We start from the raw sequence: 18621 nt of genomic DNA, 5'->3' as shown, positions 1-18621 counted from the left end.
CCATCCCCCAGATGGTGCACATCTCACTCATTATGTATGTATATACCCGCCCCCCTCCCCCCTCCCCCCTGCCCAGTACCCTATTACTGTAGCACCTATGTGTCCACTTAGGTGCTACTCAGTTAATACCAGTTTGCTGGAGAATATATCTGGTGCTTGTTTCTCCATTCTTGGGATACTTCACTCAGTAGTATGGGTTCCAGCTCTAACCAGGAAAATATAAGATGTGCTATGTCACCATTGTTTCTTAGAGCTGAATAGTACTCCATGGTATACATATACCACATTTTATTAATCCATTCTTGGATTGATGGGTACATGGGCTATTTCCACAGCCTTGCAATTATGAATTGTGCTGCTATAAACATTCGAGTGCAGGTATCTTTTTTGTAGAGTGTCATTGGATCTTTTGGGTAGATGCCCAGCAATGGGATTGCTGGATCAAATGGTAGAATCACTTTTATCGCTTTAAGGTATCTCCATATTGCTTTCCACAGAGGTTGAACTAGTTTGCAGTCCCACCAGCAGTGTAGGAGTGTTCCTCTCTCTCCGCAACCACGCCAGCATTTATTGTTTGGAGATTTTTTGATAAAGGCCATTCTCACTGGAGTTAAGTGATATTTCATTGTGGTTTTGATTTGCATTTCCCTGATGATTAGAGATGTTGAGCATTTTTTCATATGTTTGTTGGCCATTCTTCTGTCTTCTTTAGAAAAGTTTCTGTTCAAGTCCTTTGCCCACTTTTTAATGGGGTTATTTGATTTTTTCTTCCTGATTTTCGTGAGTTCTAAGTATATTCTAGTTAACAGTCCCTTATCGGATGCATAGGATGCAAAAATTTTCTCCCATTCTGTAGGTTGTCTGTTTACTTTCATGACTATTTCTTTGGCTGTGCAGAAGCTTTGTAGTTTGATCATGTCCCATTTATTTATTTTTGTTGCTGCTGTGATTGCCTTTGGGGACTTCTTCATAAACTCTTTGCCTAGGCCGATGTCTAGGAGAGTGTTTCCAACTTTTTCCTCTAGAATTCTAATAGTTTCATACCTTAGGTTTAAGTCTGTTATCCAGCGTGAGTTGATTTTTGTGAGAGGTGAAAGGTGTGGGTCCTGTTTTAGCCTTCTACAGGTGGCTATCCAGTTTTCCCAGCACCATTTATTGAAAAGGGATTCTTTTCCCCAGCGTATGTTTTTGTCTGCTTTGTCAAAGATTAGATGGCTATATGAGGATGGTTTTATATCAGGATTCTCACATCTGTTCCACTGGTCCATATTCCTATTTTTGTGCCAATACCATATTGATTTAATTACTACAGCTTTGTAGTATAGTTTGATATCTGGCATATTAATGCCTCCCATTTTGTTTTTGTTGCCTAGAATTGCTCTTGATATTCGGGGTCTTCTTTGGTTCCATACGAAGGGTAAAATTATTTTTTTCTATATCTGTGAAGAATGCTGATGGGATTTTAATAGGTATTGCATTGAATCTGTAGATCAGTTTGGGTAGTATAGACATTTTGATGATGTTGAGTCTGCCGATCCACGAGCATGGTATGGATTTCCATCTGTTTACATCCTCTGATATTTCCTTCCTCAGTGTTTCATAGTTCTCCCTGTAGAGGTCTTTTACGTCCTTGGTTAAGTATATTCCTAGGTACTTTAATTTCTTTGTTGCTATTGTGAAGGGAATTGAGTCTTTGACTTAGTTCTCAATTAGATTGTTGTTGGCGTATATGAATGCCTCTGATTTCTGTGTATTGATTTTGCATCCTGAGACTTTACTAAATTCATTGATCAGTTCCAGGAGTTTCTTGGTTGAATCTCTGGGGTTTTCTAGATATAATATCATATCATCAGCAAACAGTGAAAGTTTGATCTCTTCTGTCCCTGTTTGGATACCTTTAATTCCATTTTCCTGTCTGATTGCTGTAGCCAAGACTTCCAGCACTATGTTGAACAGAAGTGGAGATAGTGGGCAGCCTTGTCTGGTTCCAGTTCTAAGTGGGAATGATTTCAATTTTTTCCCATTCAGTATGATGTTGGCTATGGGTCTGTCATATATGGCTTGTATCATTTTTAGGTATGTCCCTTCTATGCCTATTTTCTTAAGTGTTCGTATCATGAAAGGGTGTTAAATTTTGTCAAAAGCTTTTTCTGCATCTATTGAAAGAATCATGTGGTCTTTGTTTTTGCTTTTATGTGGTGAATTACATTTATAGATTTACGTATGTTGAACCATCCCTGCATCCCTGGGATGAAGCCCACTTGGTCGTGATGGATTATTTTTTTGATAAGCGTCTGGTTTCGGTTAGCTAAGATTTTGTTGAAAATTTTTGCATCTATATTCATTAGGGATATTTGTCTGTAGTTTTCTTTTTTTGTTGCATCCTTTCCTGGTTTTGGTATCAGAGTAATATTCGCTTCATAAAAGGTGTCCGGGAGGTTTCCGTTCTTCTCGATGTTGTGGAATAGTTTCTGCAAGATAGGTACTAGCTCTTCTTTGTAAGTGTGGTAAAATTCGGGTGTGAAGCCATCTGGACCAAGACTTTTCTTTTTAGGGAGATTTTTAATTGCTATTTCTATTTCAACTGTTGAGATTGGTCTGTTCAGGGAATCTATTTCTTCCTGGTTGAGCCTAGGGAGGCTATGTGTTTCTAGAAATTTGTCCATTTCCTCCACATTTTCCAGTTTGTGTGCATAAAGATTTTTGTAGTATTCATAAATTGTATCTTGTATCTCTTTGGGATCAGTTGTGATATCTCCTATTTTATTCGTGATGGAGCTTATTAGAGATTTCTCTTTTCTGCTTTTTGTTAGCTTAGCCAATGGTATGTCAATTTTGTTTATTTTGTCAAAGAACCAACTTTTTGTTTTATTAATCTCCTGAATAGCTTCCCTGTTTTCAATTTCATTTAGTTCTGATTTGATCTTGTTGATTTCACTTCTTCTGCTGGGTTTGGGGTTGGTCTGCTCTTCTTTTTCCAGCTCTTTGAGTCGTTTCGTTAGATTGTCTATTTGTGATCTTCTTGTCTTTTGGTTATAGGCATTTATGGAGGTAAACATTCCCCTCAGAACTGCTTTAGCTGTGTCCCAGAGGAGTTGATAACTTATCTCTCCATTGTCATTTTCTTCATAGAATTTTTTTATTTCCATCTTGATTTCTTCATTTATGAAGTAATCATTTAGTAGGAGGTTGTTTAATTTCCATGTTTTTGTGTAGAAATGTGAGTTTCTGATAGGGTTGATTTCTAGTTTTATTCCACTGTGATCTGAGAAGGTACATGGTATGATTTCTATTTTTTAAAATTTCTTGAGATTTACTTTGTGTCCTAGGATATGGTCAATCTTAGAGAATGTCCCATGAGCTGATGAGAAGAACGTATATTCAGTGGATTTGGGGTAGAATGTCCTGTAGATGTCAGTCAGACCCAATTGTTCCAGGGTTTTGTTTAAGTCCATTATTTCTTTATTAATTTTCTGTTTGGAGGATCTGTCTTGTGCCATCAGTGGGGTGTTGAAATCTCCGGTGATTATGCAGTTGCTATTAATCCATTTGCTTAGCTCCAGTAAGGTTTGCTTTATGAAACTGGGTGCACCTAAGTTGGGTGCATATATATTTAAAATTGTTATCTCTTCTTGTAGAAGTGTGCCCCTCACCATTATATAATGACCCTCTTTGTCTTTCACTACTTTTGTTGGTTTAAAAACTAAATCGTCTGAAATTAGAACTGCCACTTCAGCCTTCTTTTGGCTTCCACTTGCCTGGAATACTGATCTATACCCTTTTACTTTTAGTCTATATGCATCCTTGCAGGTTAGATGTGTTTCTTGAAGACAGCATATACTTGGCCTGTATTTTCTTATCCATTCAGCCAGCCTATGTCTCTTGAGTGGAGAGTTTAAGCCATTCACATTTATTGAGAGAACTGACAGGTAAGGTAGATTACTGTTCATTCTGTTGGGTTGGAATTGTTGCTTTGATTTCTCTCTTGAGCCATTGTATTATCTGGCCTTTAATCTTTGGGGTTTAGTTGTTTTTGTATTTGTGAGTTTTTATTATGGTGCTCCATGCATAACACTGTTTTGAGTACTTCTTGTAGGGCTGGTCTTGTCTTGGTGAATTCTCTGAGACTTTGCTTGTCTGAGAATGTCTTTATTTCTCCTTCATAGATGAAGCTTAGTTTTCCAGGGAATAAGATTCTAGGCTGGGCATTGTTTTGTTTCAGAAGAGTGAGCATGGGGCCCCAGTCTCTCCTTGCTTGTAACGTCTCATTAGAGAAATCTGGTGTTATTTGAATTGGCTTTCCCCTGTATGTCACTTGCTTCTTTCGTCTTACAGCTCTTAGAAGGGCCTCTTTAGTTCATATTTTGGTCATTCTGATGACTGCATGTCGTGACGTCTTCCTGTTTGCATTGAATCTCCCAGGGGTCCTCTGAGCTTCTTGAACTTGTATATCGAGATTTTGAGCAAGGCCTGGGAAATTTTCCTCTATTATATCTTCAAATAGCTTGTCCAACCCTTGAGTGTTGTCTTCTTCCCCTTCTGGTAACCCTATGACCCTCACATTAGGTTTCTTCACATAATCCCACAGCTCTTTTAGGGTTTGCTCTTTTCTCTTGCTTCTTTGCTCTATCTCTGTGACTGATTTATTTAATTGGGAGGTGTTATCTTCAATCTCTGAGATTCTTTCTTCTGTTTGATCTACCCTGTTCTTAAGACTTTCTACAGTATTTTGTAATTCCCTGAGTTGATTCTTCATCTCCAGGACTTTGGTTAAAGTTTTCTTCACTGTGTCGATCTCTTTAGTGAACCTTTGTTCCATATCTTGGAGGCTTTTTGTGGTTTCTTTGTGTTGGTTATTGAGTTGTTGTTGCAGCTCGATGAGTGTTCTTATGATCCACATACGAAATTCCTCTTCTGTCATTTTGGTTGCCTGATTTGGGTTGGTGTCCATTTCTAGGGGGCTGGTGCTCCTCTTTGGGGGTGTGTTTTCTGTTTGCTTCTTCATATTTCCTGAGTTTCTTCGCTGATTTCTTCCCATGTCATCAGTTGTTGTTTCTTTCCTTTAGGTTTTTGTTTGGGTATTCACATGCCTTGTTTAGTTTCTAAGCCATTAGGTGGTGTCTGTGGGTGAGATTCGACCACTCCCTGTATATTGAGTCAGTGGGTACCGTGAAAAGGCTGTGCAGGATGCCGTCCCTGTCAGTAGGTGGCGCTTGCTTGGGGAACAGGCTATGGTGTTGATTTTGTGTCCTGTTATCAGCTCTTGTTCTGGGCGGAGCTGGGTTGGGTAAGCCTGCCCTCAGGCACCACCAATGTCGTTAGCAGGGGTCAAAGTTCTGTTCTCTGCTTCCAGGAAAAGCTGTCAGGGCGGGGCTGTAATGGTCCTGCTGAGCCAGAAACTCTGCCTGTGGGGGTAGGGCTGTCTGAGACCCACAGTCTGGAGCAGGCCTCGCTTCTTTCCACCCTCCCCAAGTCCGCAGCTACTCCTGGGCCTCTGCCAGCAGGCCAAACCACACGCCACCAGGCCTTCCCGGACTGTGATGCTAGTGGGGAGGTTCCCTGCGCAGGAACGCCACCTGGGCTGGGCATACGGCCTCCTTTTGGGAGGAGGGTTGCCCTCTAGGACGCTGATCTGCCCCTGAAGGCACACATGCCTCAGTAGGCTGGTCACATATATCCCTCCTGTGCCCTGGGTAATCCTAGACCTCGGTGCACGGGATCTGGTCTGCAGGTCTGACCTCTGGTTCCCAGAGTTCAAACTGTATCCCCACCAGGGAGAGGTGTTCCGGTCCCCATTCACCCACAGGGAGCCCAAGGTGGGTCTATGTCTCTCAGCCTCTGAGTCGGCACCGTTCTCCTGGGAACACCGTGCCAGCAGCACCTGGGAGGGCTGGCGGGTAGGGAGCTCACAGTCTGAGTTCCCCTTAGTCAGCTGTATGGCCCCAAAAGGGAAGGTCCCGTTCCCTGGAGGTGCCTCCGGCTGGTGGCTATATTGTCTCTCTGGGCAGCCGCGGGTAGGGTCGGCGGAGGGGAGAAGGAGGCAATATGGTGCCTGCCACGAGGCTCGGGTCTGTGCACAGGGAGGTACCAGGAGGGAGTTGGGAGCCTGGTGCCACGTCCGCTACAGGCTCACCACTGGTTGGCAGCGGCCGTCTCTGGGCTGGTGTCCGTAAGTCTCTCCACCCGCTGGGGAGCCCACCAGCAGTCCCAAATGCAGGGGAGGGGAAACAGCAAATCCACCTACCCTTGCCGCTGGTCTCCGGGCTGCGCCGGTGGTCTCAGCTTCCAGTTCTCCTCCGCAGCCTTCTCCCGTGGAGTCTCCCGGGGTCTCAGATACCCCTCCTACCGGCCCTCGTCTGCTGTATGCTCGTCTTCTTGCTTCTTTTTTCTAATTTCTGCTAGAATCTGTCTTTTCTGCAGAGACACTCTGTCTGGCGGTGTTTCTCGTCCGCCATCTTGCTCCTGAATCTTGAGTTAATTGTTATATATGGTGAGAGCTAGGGATCCAGTTTCATTCTTCTACATGTGGCTCTCCCGCTTTCCCACAGAATTCATTGAATAGGGCATCCTTTCCTCGTGCCTGTTGTTGTCTGCTTTGTTGAAGGTCAGTTGGCTGTAGATATTTGCCTTTGTTTCTGGGTTCTCTGTTCTGCATGTCTGTATTCTCTGTTCTGTCGATGTGTCTACCTTTATACCAGTACAATGCTATTTCGGTTACCATAGCCTCGTAGCGTAATTTGAAGTTGGGTAATGTGATGCCTACAGCTTTGTTCTCTTTGCTTAGTATTGTTTTGGCTATTTGGGTTCTTTTGTGGTCTCATATGATTTTTAGGATTGTTGTTTCTAATTGTATGAAAAATGATGTTGGTATTTTTAATACAAATCGCATTGAATCTATATATTGCTTTAGGCAGTATAGTCATTTTTACAATATTGATTGTTCCAATCCATGAGCATGGAATGTTTTTCCACTTGTTTGTGTCATCAATGATTTCTTTCATCAGTGTTTTATAGTTGTCCTTATAGAACTCTTTCACCTCTTTGGCTAAATATATCCTAGAATACCTGGAATATTGTGAAAACTCTATATATGGTAACTGTTAATAATGACACATATCTATTTTTAAAATTAGATACTACTAATAGCATGTTCTCATACACTTAATGTCAACCATGTTACCAGGACTCTGGTATTTTGAGACTCTCTGGTTGCTAAGTCTATTTGTCATAATAGAAACTTTTAACTTTTTTTTTTTAACACAAGTTTTCACCCCAATCCTGAATAGCTTTTTTTGATCATTCACTTAAATAGAAGCTCGAAGTAAAGGAAACTAGTCCTATTTGAATTTTAGATCATGTCACTCTTTGATTTTATTTATTTATTTATTTTGGTAAAGTGGGTCAGTATCCAAAATTGCAAAGTGCTCACAAGTATGTGTGTGTGTGTGTTATTTCTATGACACAGGTCATCGAGACTGCCTCTTCTCAAAGGGACACTGTCCTCAGCGCTTTGTACAGCAGCTTAAATAAAGTCATTCTTTACTGCCTCTCCAAGCCCCAGCAGTCCCTCTCAGAGTGCCTCGGCCTTCTCAGCACCCTGCACTTTCTACAGGAGCACTGGGACCTTATCTTTGCCACCTACAATTCCAACGTCAGCTTCCTCCTGTGTCTGATGCATTGCCTTTTGCTGCTCAGCGCAAGAAGGTGAGAGCCGCCCACGTACTCTCTTGCCTGCTGCTGGTGGTCAATGCAGAAAAGAGAGACTTAGAGGGATGCTTGATTGAGGTCATATAAATGATATAATCCTTTTGTTTATTTGATCATCCAAACTATGTGTAGTGTTTTAATAGATAATATATTAAGTCATCCCCATACGTGCCCATGTTGCCAAGGAGATGGAATCATCATGAAATAATAATTTACCCTATATCCACAATTCTAAGCTTATAAGATATCTCATTGATTTAATTTTTAAAGCAGAAAATTCCAACATTAAATGTACACATTGATTTTATGAAATGGCCAGATTTCAGAAACATTAACATTTGATAAATGCAGTCTTAGAATGGAAAAATATAATTTCATTGTGCAAACCAGGAATAATTTTTCTCTTAAAAAATAAATTTATACATAATATAAATTATATCTATTAAATAATAAGATATCCATAAGCACATTTGCCTATGAAACACTAATAAAAAGATATTAATTTAAGCCTATTTAAATCCTTTTCTTGATGTCTCAAGTTTGAAAATATATTTCTCCACATAATTTCATTCCTGTCTTTCTCTGCATGGCAGCATGTACAGCATGCGTTGCCAGCATCGTCCTGCCTGTGCGCACTGCCTCTTATTACTAGAGCCATGTGAGTGTTGAGGAAGAGAAGATGACAGGATATTGCACTCAGCTGTTGTCCTTTTATTGGATCATATTCATCGCAGTGAAAATTATAAATTTGATCACTTGAAAAAAAAAGCCCAAATCCTGTAGAGTTGCCTATGGAACATCACATAACACTGCCATTGCTTAAACCTCTGGGGAGTGTAGAGTCACCCTCCTAGCCTAGAGGAGCCACTTGTTTTTCATTTGTCTGTGATAAATGAGTCCGTTTTCAGTATGTGGCTAAATTTGGGGAGTTTTTTGTTTTGTTTTCTTTTTTTCCCCTGTGTTTTAAGAATTAGACCATAGCCATCCTGAAAGCGTAAGTAAGGGAAGCAGAATGGTGACTGGTTTTGTGCTCGGAATGGCTCCGTCCTCATACCCTTGTTTAGCAAGATTGCCTCTAACATCCACAGGTGACTGTATTCTAAAATTTCAAAGATGTACATTCTCATAAGTTGATATTTTTCCTTGTTTATTGTTTCCAGTTCAAACCATAAACATTTACTGAGTGTCTATTCTGTGTGTCATAATGGGCACATGGAATTAACATCATTAGGACCCCAGAGCACACCATTCATAGGAAACCTAATGTATAGACCACTGTGCCCCCCCCTTAGAACTGCGACATCATGTGTGGAACCCCTGGGAAAATTAAAATGCAGGGCTCATGTCCAAAAATTGCCAAAAATTTCAAGATAGGTAACAGCAGAGCCCCAAACGAGGGTCCCTGTTGATTGTATAGATAGCACACCCATAAAGCAGCTCTGGCCCCATTCAAGGTAGGATGAAATTGGTGCCAAAGAAATGCAGAGTTGAGTGTTTGGGGAAAGCACTGAAAGAAATGGCCACTTTGCTGGTGAGGAACCAGGAGAGGCCCCGGGGGCCCAGGGCCTGGCTCATGCTGAGAGCCCTGATGGGATTTCACAAGACGAGACTTCCCCTGAAGAGAAGGTGTTTTCCCTACTATCCAGAATGTCCCTGTTAATATCTGCTGTGGGAATTGTTAAATAGTGTTTACTTTAACTTGATAAGTTTTTCCATATTGATATGCATTGAGTTTTGAGTAAAATTATTTGTGATAAAGAACAATGGAATGGTCCCAAAGAAACTGGAGTTGATAGTGAAAAAAATCTCTTGCCCACCAGTTATCCAGAAGGATTTGGATTGGAGCCCAAGCCTAGAATGTCTCCTTATCATCAAGTCTTCCTTTCCCCAAATGAAGAAGTCAAAGAAAAACGAGGGGAAGACTTTCCAAGTTTGAGTGATGGTACATTTTATTTGTTTATTTTTTGGGGGTGGTGCTGGTACGTGGACAATGGTACCTGCTGGGCTTATGGTCTTCAGTTTATCCTTCCCAAGGTAAGAAAGCAAATATTGTCAAGGAAATTTAAAGGCCAGAAGAGGGGATGGAAAATTCCAGAGTAATGTGGTAATTAGAGTAGCAAGGTAGCCTGGTAGAAAATCACCCTGGAATGGTCTTTGTATATAATAAATGGAATGGAAAGGAATGAATGGATGGATGGATGGATGGATGGATGGATGGATGGATGGATGGAAAGAAAGCTCTGTGGGACTTGGTTAGACTAGGAGCTTAATCCATGGCATTTCACTAGAAGTTAAAACTAACATGCTATCTCACCTAGTTCAAGCCATTACCGAGTTGCCTTTCAGCTTTGTTCTCCAGTAAATGGGAAGGATGTAAATAAACGCATTACTCTCTATAAGACTTTTGACTTAATGGAGTTTATTCTTAGATTCACTAATCTCAAATCAAGTTAAAGGGGTTAGCAATATAGCAGCCAGTCCTCTGTGTTTGGGAGATTACACTCTCTTCTGATCTAGAAAGCACAAGTTTCAGTACACCCTTGTCTGCCACTTCAATTTGCAGACTGCCACTCACCTTGTGATATCTTGTGCTATAAGATTATAGGCATAAGGGTCTCTGTGTTCTGGTTACATAGGTGCCCAAAGCCAGTGCTCAAAAATCTTCTGACTTTAACATTTATTGTATTGATAAATGTATTGATTACGGCATGAAGATATATACTTCAGGAGTTGGCTGGTAGAGCTAGACTGGGCACTGTCCATCGCCCTAGGGTGAGAAGAATAGTCTCCCGAGGATGGGCCAGAGGAGAAAGTTAGTGGCCCAGGATCAGAGGACATGTAGGCCTTGTTCAGGGAATTACAGATGTCAGGCACAGCAGACAGAGGTGGCTTGGTAGCTCTACCCGTGTCTGAGCACTTACAGGGCACTGAGATGAGTGGATGATGGGGAGCATGATCCAGGGCTAGGAGAGAGGGCTGGCTTGAGTCCTGGGCTCCAGGGCACATACTTGAGTCTGGCATCCATTCCCCTGAGAAGCCAACATGTAAGGGAATGTTAGAAGGAGCCCACACAGGGTATTTCTCTGGCATGCAGCAGAATCGAGGTGTCGGGAAAAGAGGCTCTCTGAGCCCATCCATCATGTCTCCCAGCCTAGACACGTGAGGCAGGCAGGACTTGGTGACAGGCAGTTAGAGGTGGGGGAGGCCAGCTCACATGGATGTTGGTGACCTTATTTCAGTCCTGTGGCTCTACATACTGACTGGTCCTGGCTAGAGCTTGCAAAGCTGGGTGATGTTCCAGACTGAAGTGAGAAGGATATGGGTGAAACCACTCACGGTGCACCATTTCCTAGCCTTCTCTTGGAGGTTCGCTGCAGTCGGCCTGACTGTACCATGTGCTCTCTCTGCTAGTCCAACACAACATCCAGACAGCGGTGCACACTCTGTGGCAGAAGCTCGTGGTGCAGAGGCGGCAGGCACTAGAAGACACCTTCAAGATCGATCTCTCTGTGAAACCTGGAGAGAGTGAAGTGAAGATTGAAGAGGTCACCCCGCTCTGGGAGGAGACGATGCTCAAGGCCTGGCAGCATTACTTAGGTCTCTGTCCACTTGGCTCCAGGGAATGGGAACTGCCAGGCCTCATAATGCCAGACTCCGCCCAGGTCCACCTGCAGCCCAGAGCCTTTTCCACACAGACCCTTTGTCTCCTTCCTTTGGTGGATGGGATTTACATCACTGAAACCTCACGTACCTTTCCTCACAAAGAATGAATGTGTTGCATTCATCTTGAGAGAAAGGAAGTCCAGAGGTGCCAACCAAGTAGGAAGATTGTAGTAATCTCTTAGAGAAAGGGGCCACTGTGTGGAGGCTGTGGCCTGGCTCAGGAGCCTGGGGTTCTAGGTCTTGCCCTACATCCACCTACTAGTTTGGAAACTTTGCACCAAGTCACGTGATGACCTTGAGCCTCAGGTTCCTCATGTCCTGTCACTTTATAAAGTGAAGTCTGTATCCCCAAAATATTAATGTGCCTTGCATTCTGTCAGTGACTCAACACTTTAACCCTCATATTAGTCCATGCAGCTGCAAGAATGCAGTTTTAATTTTTTTTAGGACTTTACTGCTCTCAAATTATGGCTCAAATATTTGTCATTCAGCATCACAAAATTCACAATGATTCAAGAGATACTTATTTTCACATATATTGTCACAGTGGCACAGAACCTTTACCTAATTGGCTTTCCAGATTAGTCCTGGAAAAGACGTATATGCATAGCTGTTTTCATCCATTTGTGCTGCTATAACAAAACCCCACAGATTGGGCAATTCATAAATAACAAATATTTATTTGTTCACAGTTCTGGAGGTGGGGAAGCCCAGGATCAAGATACCAACAAATCTGGTGTCTAATGAGGGCTCTGCCTGCTTCCAAGATAGTGCCTGCTGCTGCCTCTGCTGGGGGCAGGAAATGCTGTGTCCTCACATAGTGGAGGGGACGGAAGGGCAGAGAGGCCAGGGCCGGTTCCCTCCAGCCCTTTCTAGGCACTAATCCACTCAGGAGGGAGAACCCTGGAGGCTTAATCTCTTCCCAGAAGGCCCCACCTCTTAATACCACCAGTTGAAATAAGTTTCAACATGAAGTTTGGAAGGGACACACATTCAAACCATGGCAATACCCATATACGTACACGTACAATTTGAAGTCAAAATGTCAGATGCCATTTCAGACAAAAGTGCAATAAAATAGGACCAACACACTCGTGCACATAGAGTGGAATAAAATGGTAAGATGGACCTTAAAGTTTATAAATTGCTCTCTTTTTACCAATAACTGTATATTGAACACTTGCTACATTCCAGACCCTATAAATACATAGTCTTATCTAATCTTCGTGACACCCAGTGAGTTTAGATGCTGTCTTTCCCATTCGACGAGATGAGAGTCCTGGGGCTCAGCAACTTCGGCTAACTTGCACACCAGCAAGCTGTGGAGCTAGAGGTTTATTCCGTGCCTGGTGACCTGAAAGCCCATCGGGTTTATTAGCCAAGGGATGGTCAGAAGACAGCAGCATGAGCTTGTAACCTGGGCCATTTCCCTTACTGGAAGCAGCCACAGTAGGCTCCTGCCCCTGGCTGGTCCTTCGAAAGCCAAGTCAGCTGTAGAAATAGTGTGTGCTTTTATTTCACCTCTGACATTCTTTGCTTCCCTGTCCCCAGCATCTGAGAAGAAGTCACTGGCCAGTCGCTCGAATGTCACCCACCATAGCAAAGTCACTTCGTGGAGTGGAAGCCTGTCCTCAGCCATGAGGCTGATGCCTGGGCGGCAGGTCAAGGACCCTGAGTGCAAGACAGAGGTGAGCTCAGACACCTTTTCCTTAGAGAAGCACCAGGCATTTGCTTCAAAGCCCATGAGCTGTGTCTCCCCTCTGCTGTCTGTCACTGGATGGGATCTAATTCCATGTTCTTTGGAGCATGTCAGGGTATGTATCTGGCTTCCCAGCTGGGGCTATGGCTATGGGAGCCAGGGCCTGGGCTGGCTCCTGTTCCTCTTCTTCCCTGGGGTCGGGTGTGTTTAGCAGGCACTAGCCCACTGCTCAGCATGGCTAGGTGTGTGCGTCCAGCAAAAGGGGGCAGAAACATTGGCTCCATTTCCGGGTCACACAGTGGTGGGCCCTCTTGACCTTGCGGAGCAGAGCCATTGGGGTTTTCTAGTCTATTTCTTGAAAGCTGCATAACAAATCCTTCTAAAACTCAGAGGCACTGACAATGATTTTGTGATCATGGGCGCCAGTGTGAGGAACCTGGAGCACAGTGGAGGGGGCATCTCCGCTCCCCAGGGTCTGGGCCTCGGCTCTGATCTCGGGAAGGCTCTGTTAGTTACACATCCAGTGGTTGCTGCTGGCGCCAGTCTGAGGCCTTACCTGAGGCTATAGGCTGGAGCACTTGCACGTGACTTCCTCATGGGACAGCTTCTTTACAGCATGGTGGCAGGGTTTCCAGGGCTAATGGAAAGAGACAGAGAGTGAGCACCGGACAGAAGCTGGGTTGTCTTTTCCGGCCTAGCTTCGGAAGCTGTGTGTCATTCTCACCTGCATGGAGACAAGCACAAAGTTCTGCCCAAGTTCCAGGGGACGGAAATAAACTCCACCTCCTCATGGGGAGTGACACGTTCTGCAAGAACACGTAGGACTGGAAAGGTGGCTGAGACTCTTCCTGGAAGACACAGTCTGCCATGTATTCTCATGCCGGGGTCTCTGATTTCCCCAGAGCAGACTGGCTATTGCTGGGCATGGCCTCGGGGCCAGCAGGCCTGTCTCCACAGGGGCAGACAGCTGTAGGACGTTGGGCGGCGTCCCTGGGGAGGTGGAGGGAGCAGCTGGCAGACACATTACCTGGGTCCTCGCTCTCAGCCCCAAACTCCATCTGCTCAGAGTCTGTTGTCCTGTGCTCAGTGACTGATGGGGAGCCACGGTCACCAGATGATGGGGAGAAGAGAGGAATGAGGGGCTGATTGCAACTGCTCAGGCAGCCAGGGGACAGAGAATGTCTCTTTCCAATCTTCAGGAATCATAGGCTTCGGGCCACGTGGAGAGAGAACCCAGGCGTAGAAGGGAAGGCCGGAAATGAGCTCAGCTGGGCTGGCGCTGAGAACTGAGGGCAAAGCCTACATCTTACTCAGGCTGTATCTTCAGTGTGTTGACTTGCTGAAGTGTTCGATAGATGTGTTCATAGACTCACTGATTGAATGAATGGATGCGTGTATAACTCACTCAGATTTTATAACAGCTACATAAGACAGGCATTATTCACCCTGTTACATAGGTATGGAAGCTGAATCTGAAAATATTAAGACTTTGCAGCCATTAAGTGGCAGGCTGAAGATAGGGTCCCATCTCTGTGCTGGTGGGAACGACCTTAGGCAATACACAGAACCTCTCAGAGCCTCCATTCCTCAATTTGCAACTGGAAAATGTGCTCTCTTTGCACCAGAACATGGGGAAGCACTTGGAAACTGCACATGCTTTAGAAATAGAAGACCACTTACATAATTCCATGTTACTTTATAGATGTCTCTGCCAAGAGGAAGCCATCCCAAAGGGGATGCTGTGTGCTGAGCCCAGGAGCCTGGAGCACCCCCACTTCCCTAGGCATCTGCTTCTGCCAACATCATTTGTGGCAGGGGGGGCCGGCCTGTCTTCCCTTGGCTTCACCCTGGAGCTTCTACTCCTTGACCGAGTTAGCACTGTCCCCAGAAAGTCAGGTCAGCCTGTCTGGGAGCTAGGGAAGGGACGATCAGGGTGCTGGGCATGGGCATTCATTTTGTGGGACCCTTGCACCTGTTCGCACTGCCTCTTGCCGGGGCTCCTTCCCCAGTCACTGTCATTGGCGCAGCTCAGTGGCCTTAAGTATCAGGGAAATGGGTTGAGCAACAGCTCATCTGAGAGAAGCTTGAGTAGGCGGCAGTGTTTGGGTAGGTGTACCAAGCGACTTGTGACAGTTTGCTCTTGGCTCACATTGAGAGATCTGGAAGAAAGAATGTCCAAAGCTGGCTGTCTTTGTGAAGGCAGACTGCTGAAGATGTTACTGTCTACATCAGTTGAGGTTTTATTCATTTATTCAACAAACATTTCTTGAGTGCTTAGTCTGTATCCTGCTCTAAGCACTGAGGTTACAGCAGGGAGCAAAACTGACATATTCTCTGCATTCTAAGGGATAAAGATAGACAATAAGCAGATAAATAAATTTATAAATTCTAGGGGCGCTAGTTGCAATGAGGAGAGATTGTTCAGGGTCGGGGAGGTTTAGATGGAGAAGGTTGTTGAAGCCACCTTTGGCAAGAGGGCATTGGCACGGAGGGGAGAATTTAGGAAGAACAGGAGCCTTGTGACTCTCTGGAAAAGGGGTCTGCAGAGAGGGTGGGTGCTCCCGGGCAGCAAGGCCAGTGTGGCTGGACGGGAGTAGCGAATCCCCCACAGCCACCCCAACTTCCACGCAGCCAAAACACAGATATGCACACGCACACTTCTCCATGGCTTCTTCCGCCCCTGTGAGCCCCTTCTAAACCTTCAACCGCATTGTTTATCCTTTCTACAGTTACGTTATCTTGTGGATTTTCAAAAACATTATTTTCAAAACAAAAGGGACTCTTAATTTTGAACACAGACTGTATCTTTGCTTGTCAGCATCCTATCCGAGCAGCTCTGTCGGGGCCGGGCACAGGGCCTGCCACGTCGCAGGCACTGAGGGAAGGCGCCGGGACGTGTGCAGAGCCCGGGCGCGGACGCTCGCCCTCCCTTGCTGAGAGGAAGCTCAGCAGCCTTCAGACCCGCATCCTCCGTCATTCCGCGAGATGCCTTTGTCGCTAGCAGAAGACACAACTTTTCAGGTACATATGTACACTGTGATGTCATAGGATAAGAGCATCAGCTATTTGCCCTGGGGTCTGTTTAATTATTTTTAAAAATTAATTTTGATTATTACAGCTGATTACACCTCAGTGAGCAATGTAATTGATATTTTCTAATGTATCCCAAGGAACATTTTGTACAACACGCTTTTTGTTGTTGAAGGTTAAAGACTCCGTTATTGGTTTTTCCCTAAATATGCCCACATCATTAGTCCCTCCAGTGAGAAGGTCGCCATCTGGAAAAAGCAGCATGGAGACATTATTCAGGCACAAGTGCATGAAATTGGGGTTTCTACATCTTCTGTCTCTCTTCTGGAAAGAAGAGGCTTGTAATTAAAGGAGTTGGTATTAGAGGAAACATTATTCATTTGGTGTTATTCCTTATCATGTCAGCTGCTGACAGCTCTATAGCACTGATAAATTGTTCCTTGGAGTGAGACATATGATGCAGGACTCACAATTCCTCTTACCTATCTTCATTTTCAGTAGAGAATGTTTTCTTCTTGGCAGCTGAGCTGAACTTTGAGGCAAAGCTGATTCGATAAATGTTATTTCCACTTCTTCTCTTTCTGATGCCATCACAGTAGTCACTGCTGGGATCAAATTGTGAAGTCACCACCTCTGGCATAGTAAAAGCCAGGGGTCTCAGCCTGTTGGACAGAGGTTGGCAACTTGGGCTCCCTTGAGGCCATCAAAGGCCACCGCAGGGTGTTCTGCAGGCCATGCTCTGCTTGGAGAAATCCGGACTGCACACTCTGGCCACTGTCCCTCCTCTGAGCAGGGGGCTCGCTTTGCTTGCCTGCTCAATCTCAGACTTCCCTGTTTAAAAACAAATTGAAAGATATCAACAACCATGCTAGCTTTTCAGTTCTGGCAGATACACCATGGCGATGTGTGCTGTTAACTGACATTTCAGGAAACCAGTTGAAGGGCAGACAGAAACTCTCTGTGCTATCTTTGTAACTTTCCTGCAAATCTAAAATTATTCCAAAATATAAAGTGTGTCATCATCTATTTTTAAAAAAGTATTAGCAAACAGAAAATGAGCACCCAGGGGGAGGGTGGCAGGGCCTGGGGAGGCAGCAACGCCTAGAGCCGAGTCTGGGAGGGGCAGTGGGTTCAAACCCTGTGTGGTGCGGGGCACTCGGTCGGGAGAAGGCTGGGGCGTTGCAGGTGGCAAGACCGGCACCAAGAGGGTGGACAGAGGCCAGGTCAGGGGCGCTGTGCGCTGTGCTAGATGTTGGTGTTTGCATATAGGTGGGGGTTAAACAGGGGGCGCATCTGCCCCTGCAGGTGAGATTTCACCTTAACCACTTCGGTCCGAGCGTCCACTGTAGTCGACAGGCACAGATGAACACGCACAGCCGAGTGTCGACTTTAGCCGACAGCCGTGATATGACTTTTCTAAATTTTCATTTATTAAAATAAAATTGTGAACATTTAAAAATAACGTAATGAAAACACATATGTATAAATTACCTATTCTGATTTACATTGCAAGTAAAACTGCCTGTAAAATAAAACAAGCTTTCAGTGCTTCAAGCTTTCCTCATCACTCAAGAGCAAAACAGATCCGTGGTCAGCGCGCAGCACAAGCCACCCTGCGGACTGTGCGTGCGGCTGTGGCGAGGCTTCGCGGCCGGTGAGCGCCGCACCGGAGTGGCTAAGGAGGAGCTGAGCCAGGGGCCGTGGTGTGGTTCAGGTGACAGGCGGTGGGAGCTACAGCAGCAGAATAGTGAACACCAAAGAACACACAAGAACATTTTGCTCATCTGAGGCTGGGATAAGTGAGATGGGCACCCAGGGCAGAGGCCAGGCTCTGAGAAGAGAGGGCACCGGGCATAGGAGGGGTGGTATTTGGATGGCTCTGCAGACTCTTCAGAGAACAGGGAGGAACGAGAGCCCGAGGGAGGGGTCACAAGTGCAGAGTGGCCACGTCTAGCCCTTGGAGGTGTGGAGGAGGACACAGCACCCTGAGTGCGCTCGTCTTACGGGCAGAGCGTGAACTGGGTCTCAGCCACCTCCCTCTCGGATCAGCTGTGACGTGTGGACAGCCTCCCAGAAGAGCACGATCCACACGCCAGCCTCCGAGCAAAGCCTGGGGGCTTATAGAGAAGCGGGACCCCATGGAGGAGGGTCAGGCCCCGTGTCCCCCACATGCTGCTGGCTTTTGGGGATAAGCTCCCAGTTGCTGGTTTCAAAGCCATATATTAGCAAGCTGCAGCGGCCCATGTAGGGAAGTGAGGGTTGTATGAAAATTAACAGAAAGGGATGAGAAGGCACCAGAAGCCAAAGGTTGACACACTGAAGTTGCAAAAATATAATAGACAGACTTTTACAGGAATTCTCCTTCTGCCCTAGCAAAATAAGGGAGAACATGAGACATCCCCACCACCTTGTCCTCTAAAAGCTCCCCTGAGGGAGACCCCTGCCTGCCCCCCAGCCTCCTGTGACTAGCAGTCTCCCCCTCGGGGCCTTGGTGACCTCAGAGGCAAGGGACCTGTGTGGGC

General features: G+C 45.2%; 1 protein-coding gene across 4 annotated transcripts in view; it reads left to right on the top strand.

Moving 5' to 3' along the window:
- The window catches only part of LOC142875570 (WD repeat- and FYVE domain-containing protein 4-like), a 303723-nt gene that overhangs the window by 151382 nt on the left and 133720 nt on the right, over positions 1 to 18621 (top strand). For all 4 annotated transcript variants that reach the window (XM_076010232.1, XM_076010230.1, XM_076010231.1 and 1 more), the window contains exons 36-39: positions 7466 to 7704; positions 9528 to 9649; positions 11119 to 11304; positions 12922 to 13058. In XM_076010232.1, coding sequence (XP_075866347.1) covers positions 7466 to 7704; positions 9528 to 9649; positions 11119 to 11304; positions 12922 to 13058 — 684 coding nt within the window. The remainder of the gene's footprint in view (positions 1 to 7465; positions 7705 to 9527; positions 9650 to 11118; positions 11305 to 12921; positions 13059 to 18621) is intronic.

Source organism: Microcebus murinus, chromosome 14 (genome assembly GCF_040939455.1).
Source record: "Microcebus murinus isolate Inina chromosome 14, M.murinus_Inina_mat1.0, whole genome shotgun sequence".
NCBI classification, from domain to species: Eukaryota; Metazoa; Chordata; class Mammalia; order Primates; family Cheirogaleidae; genus Microcebus; species Microcebus murinus.
Note: the sequence above shows the minus strand (reverse complement) of the source record. Positions and strands in the feature narration are given on the sequence as shown.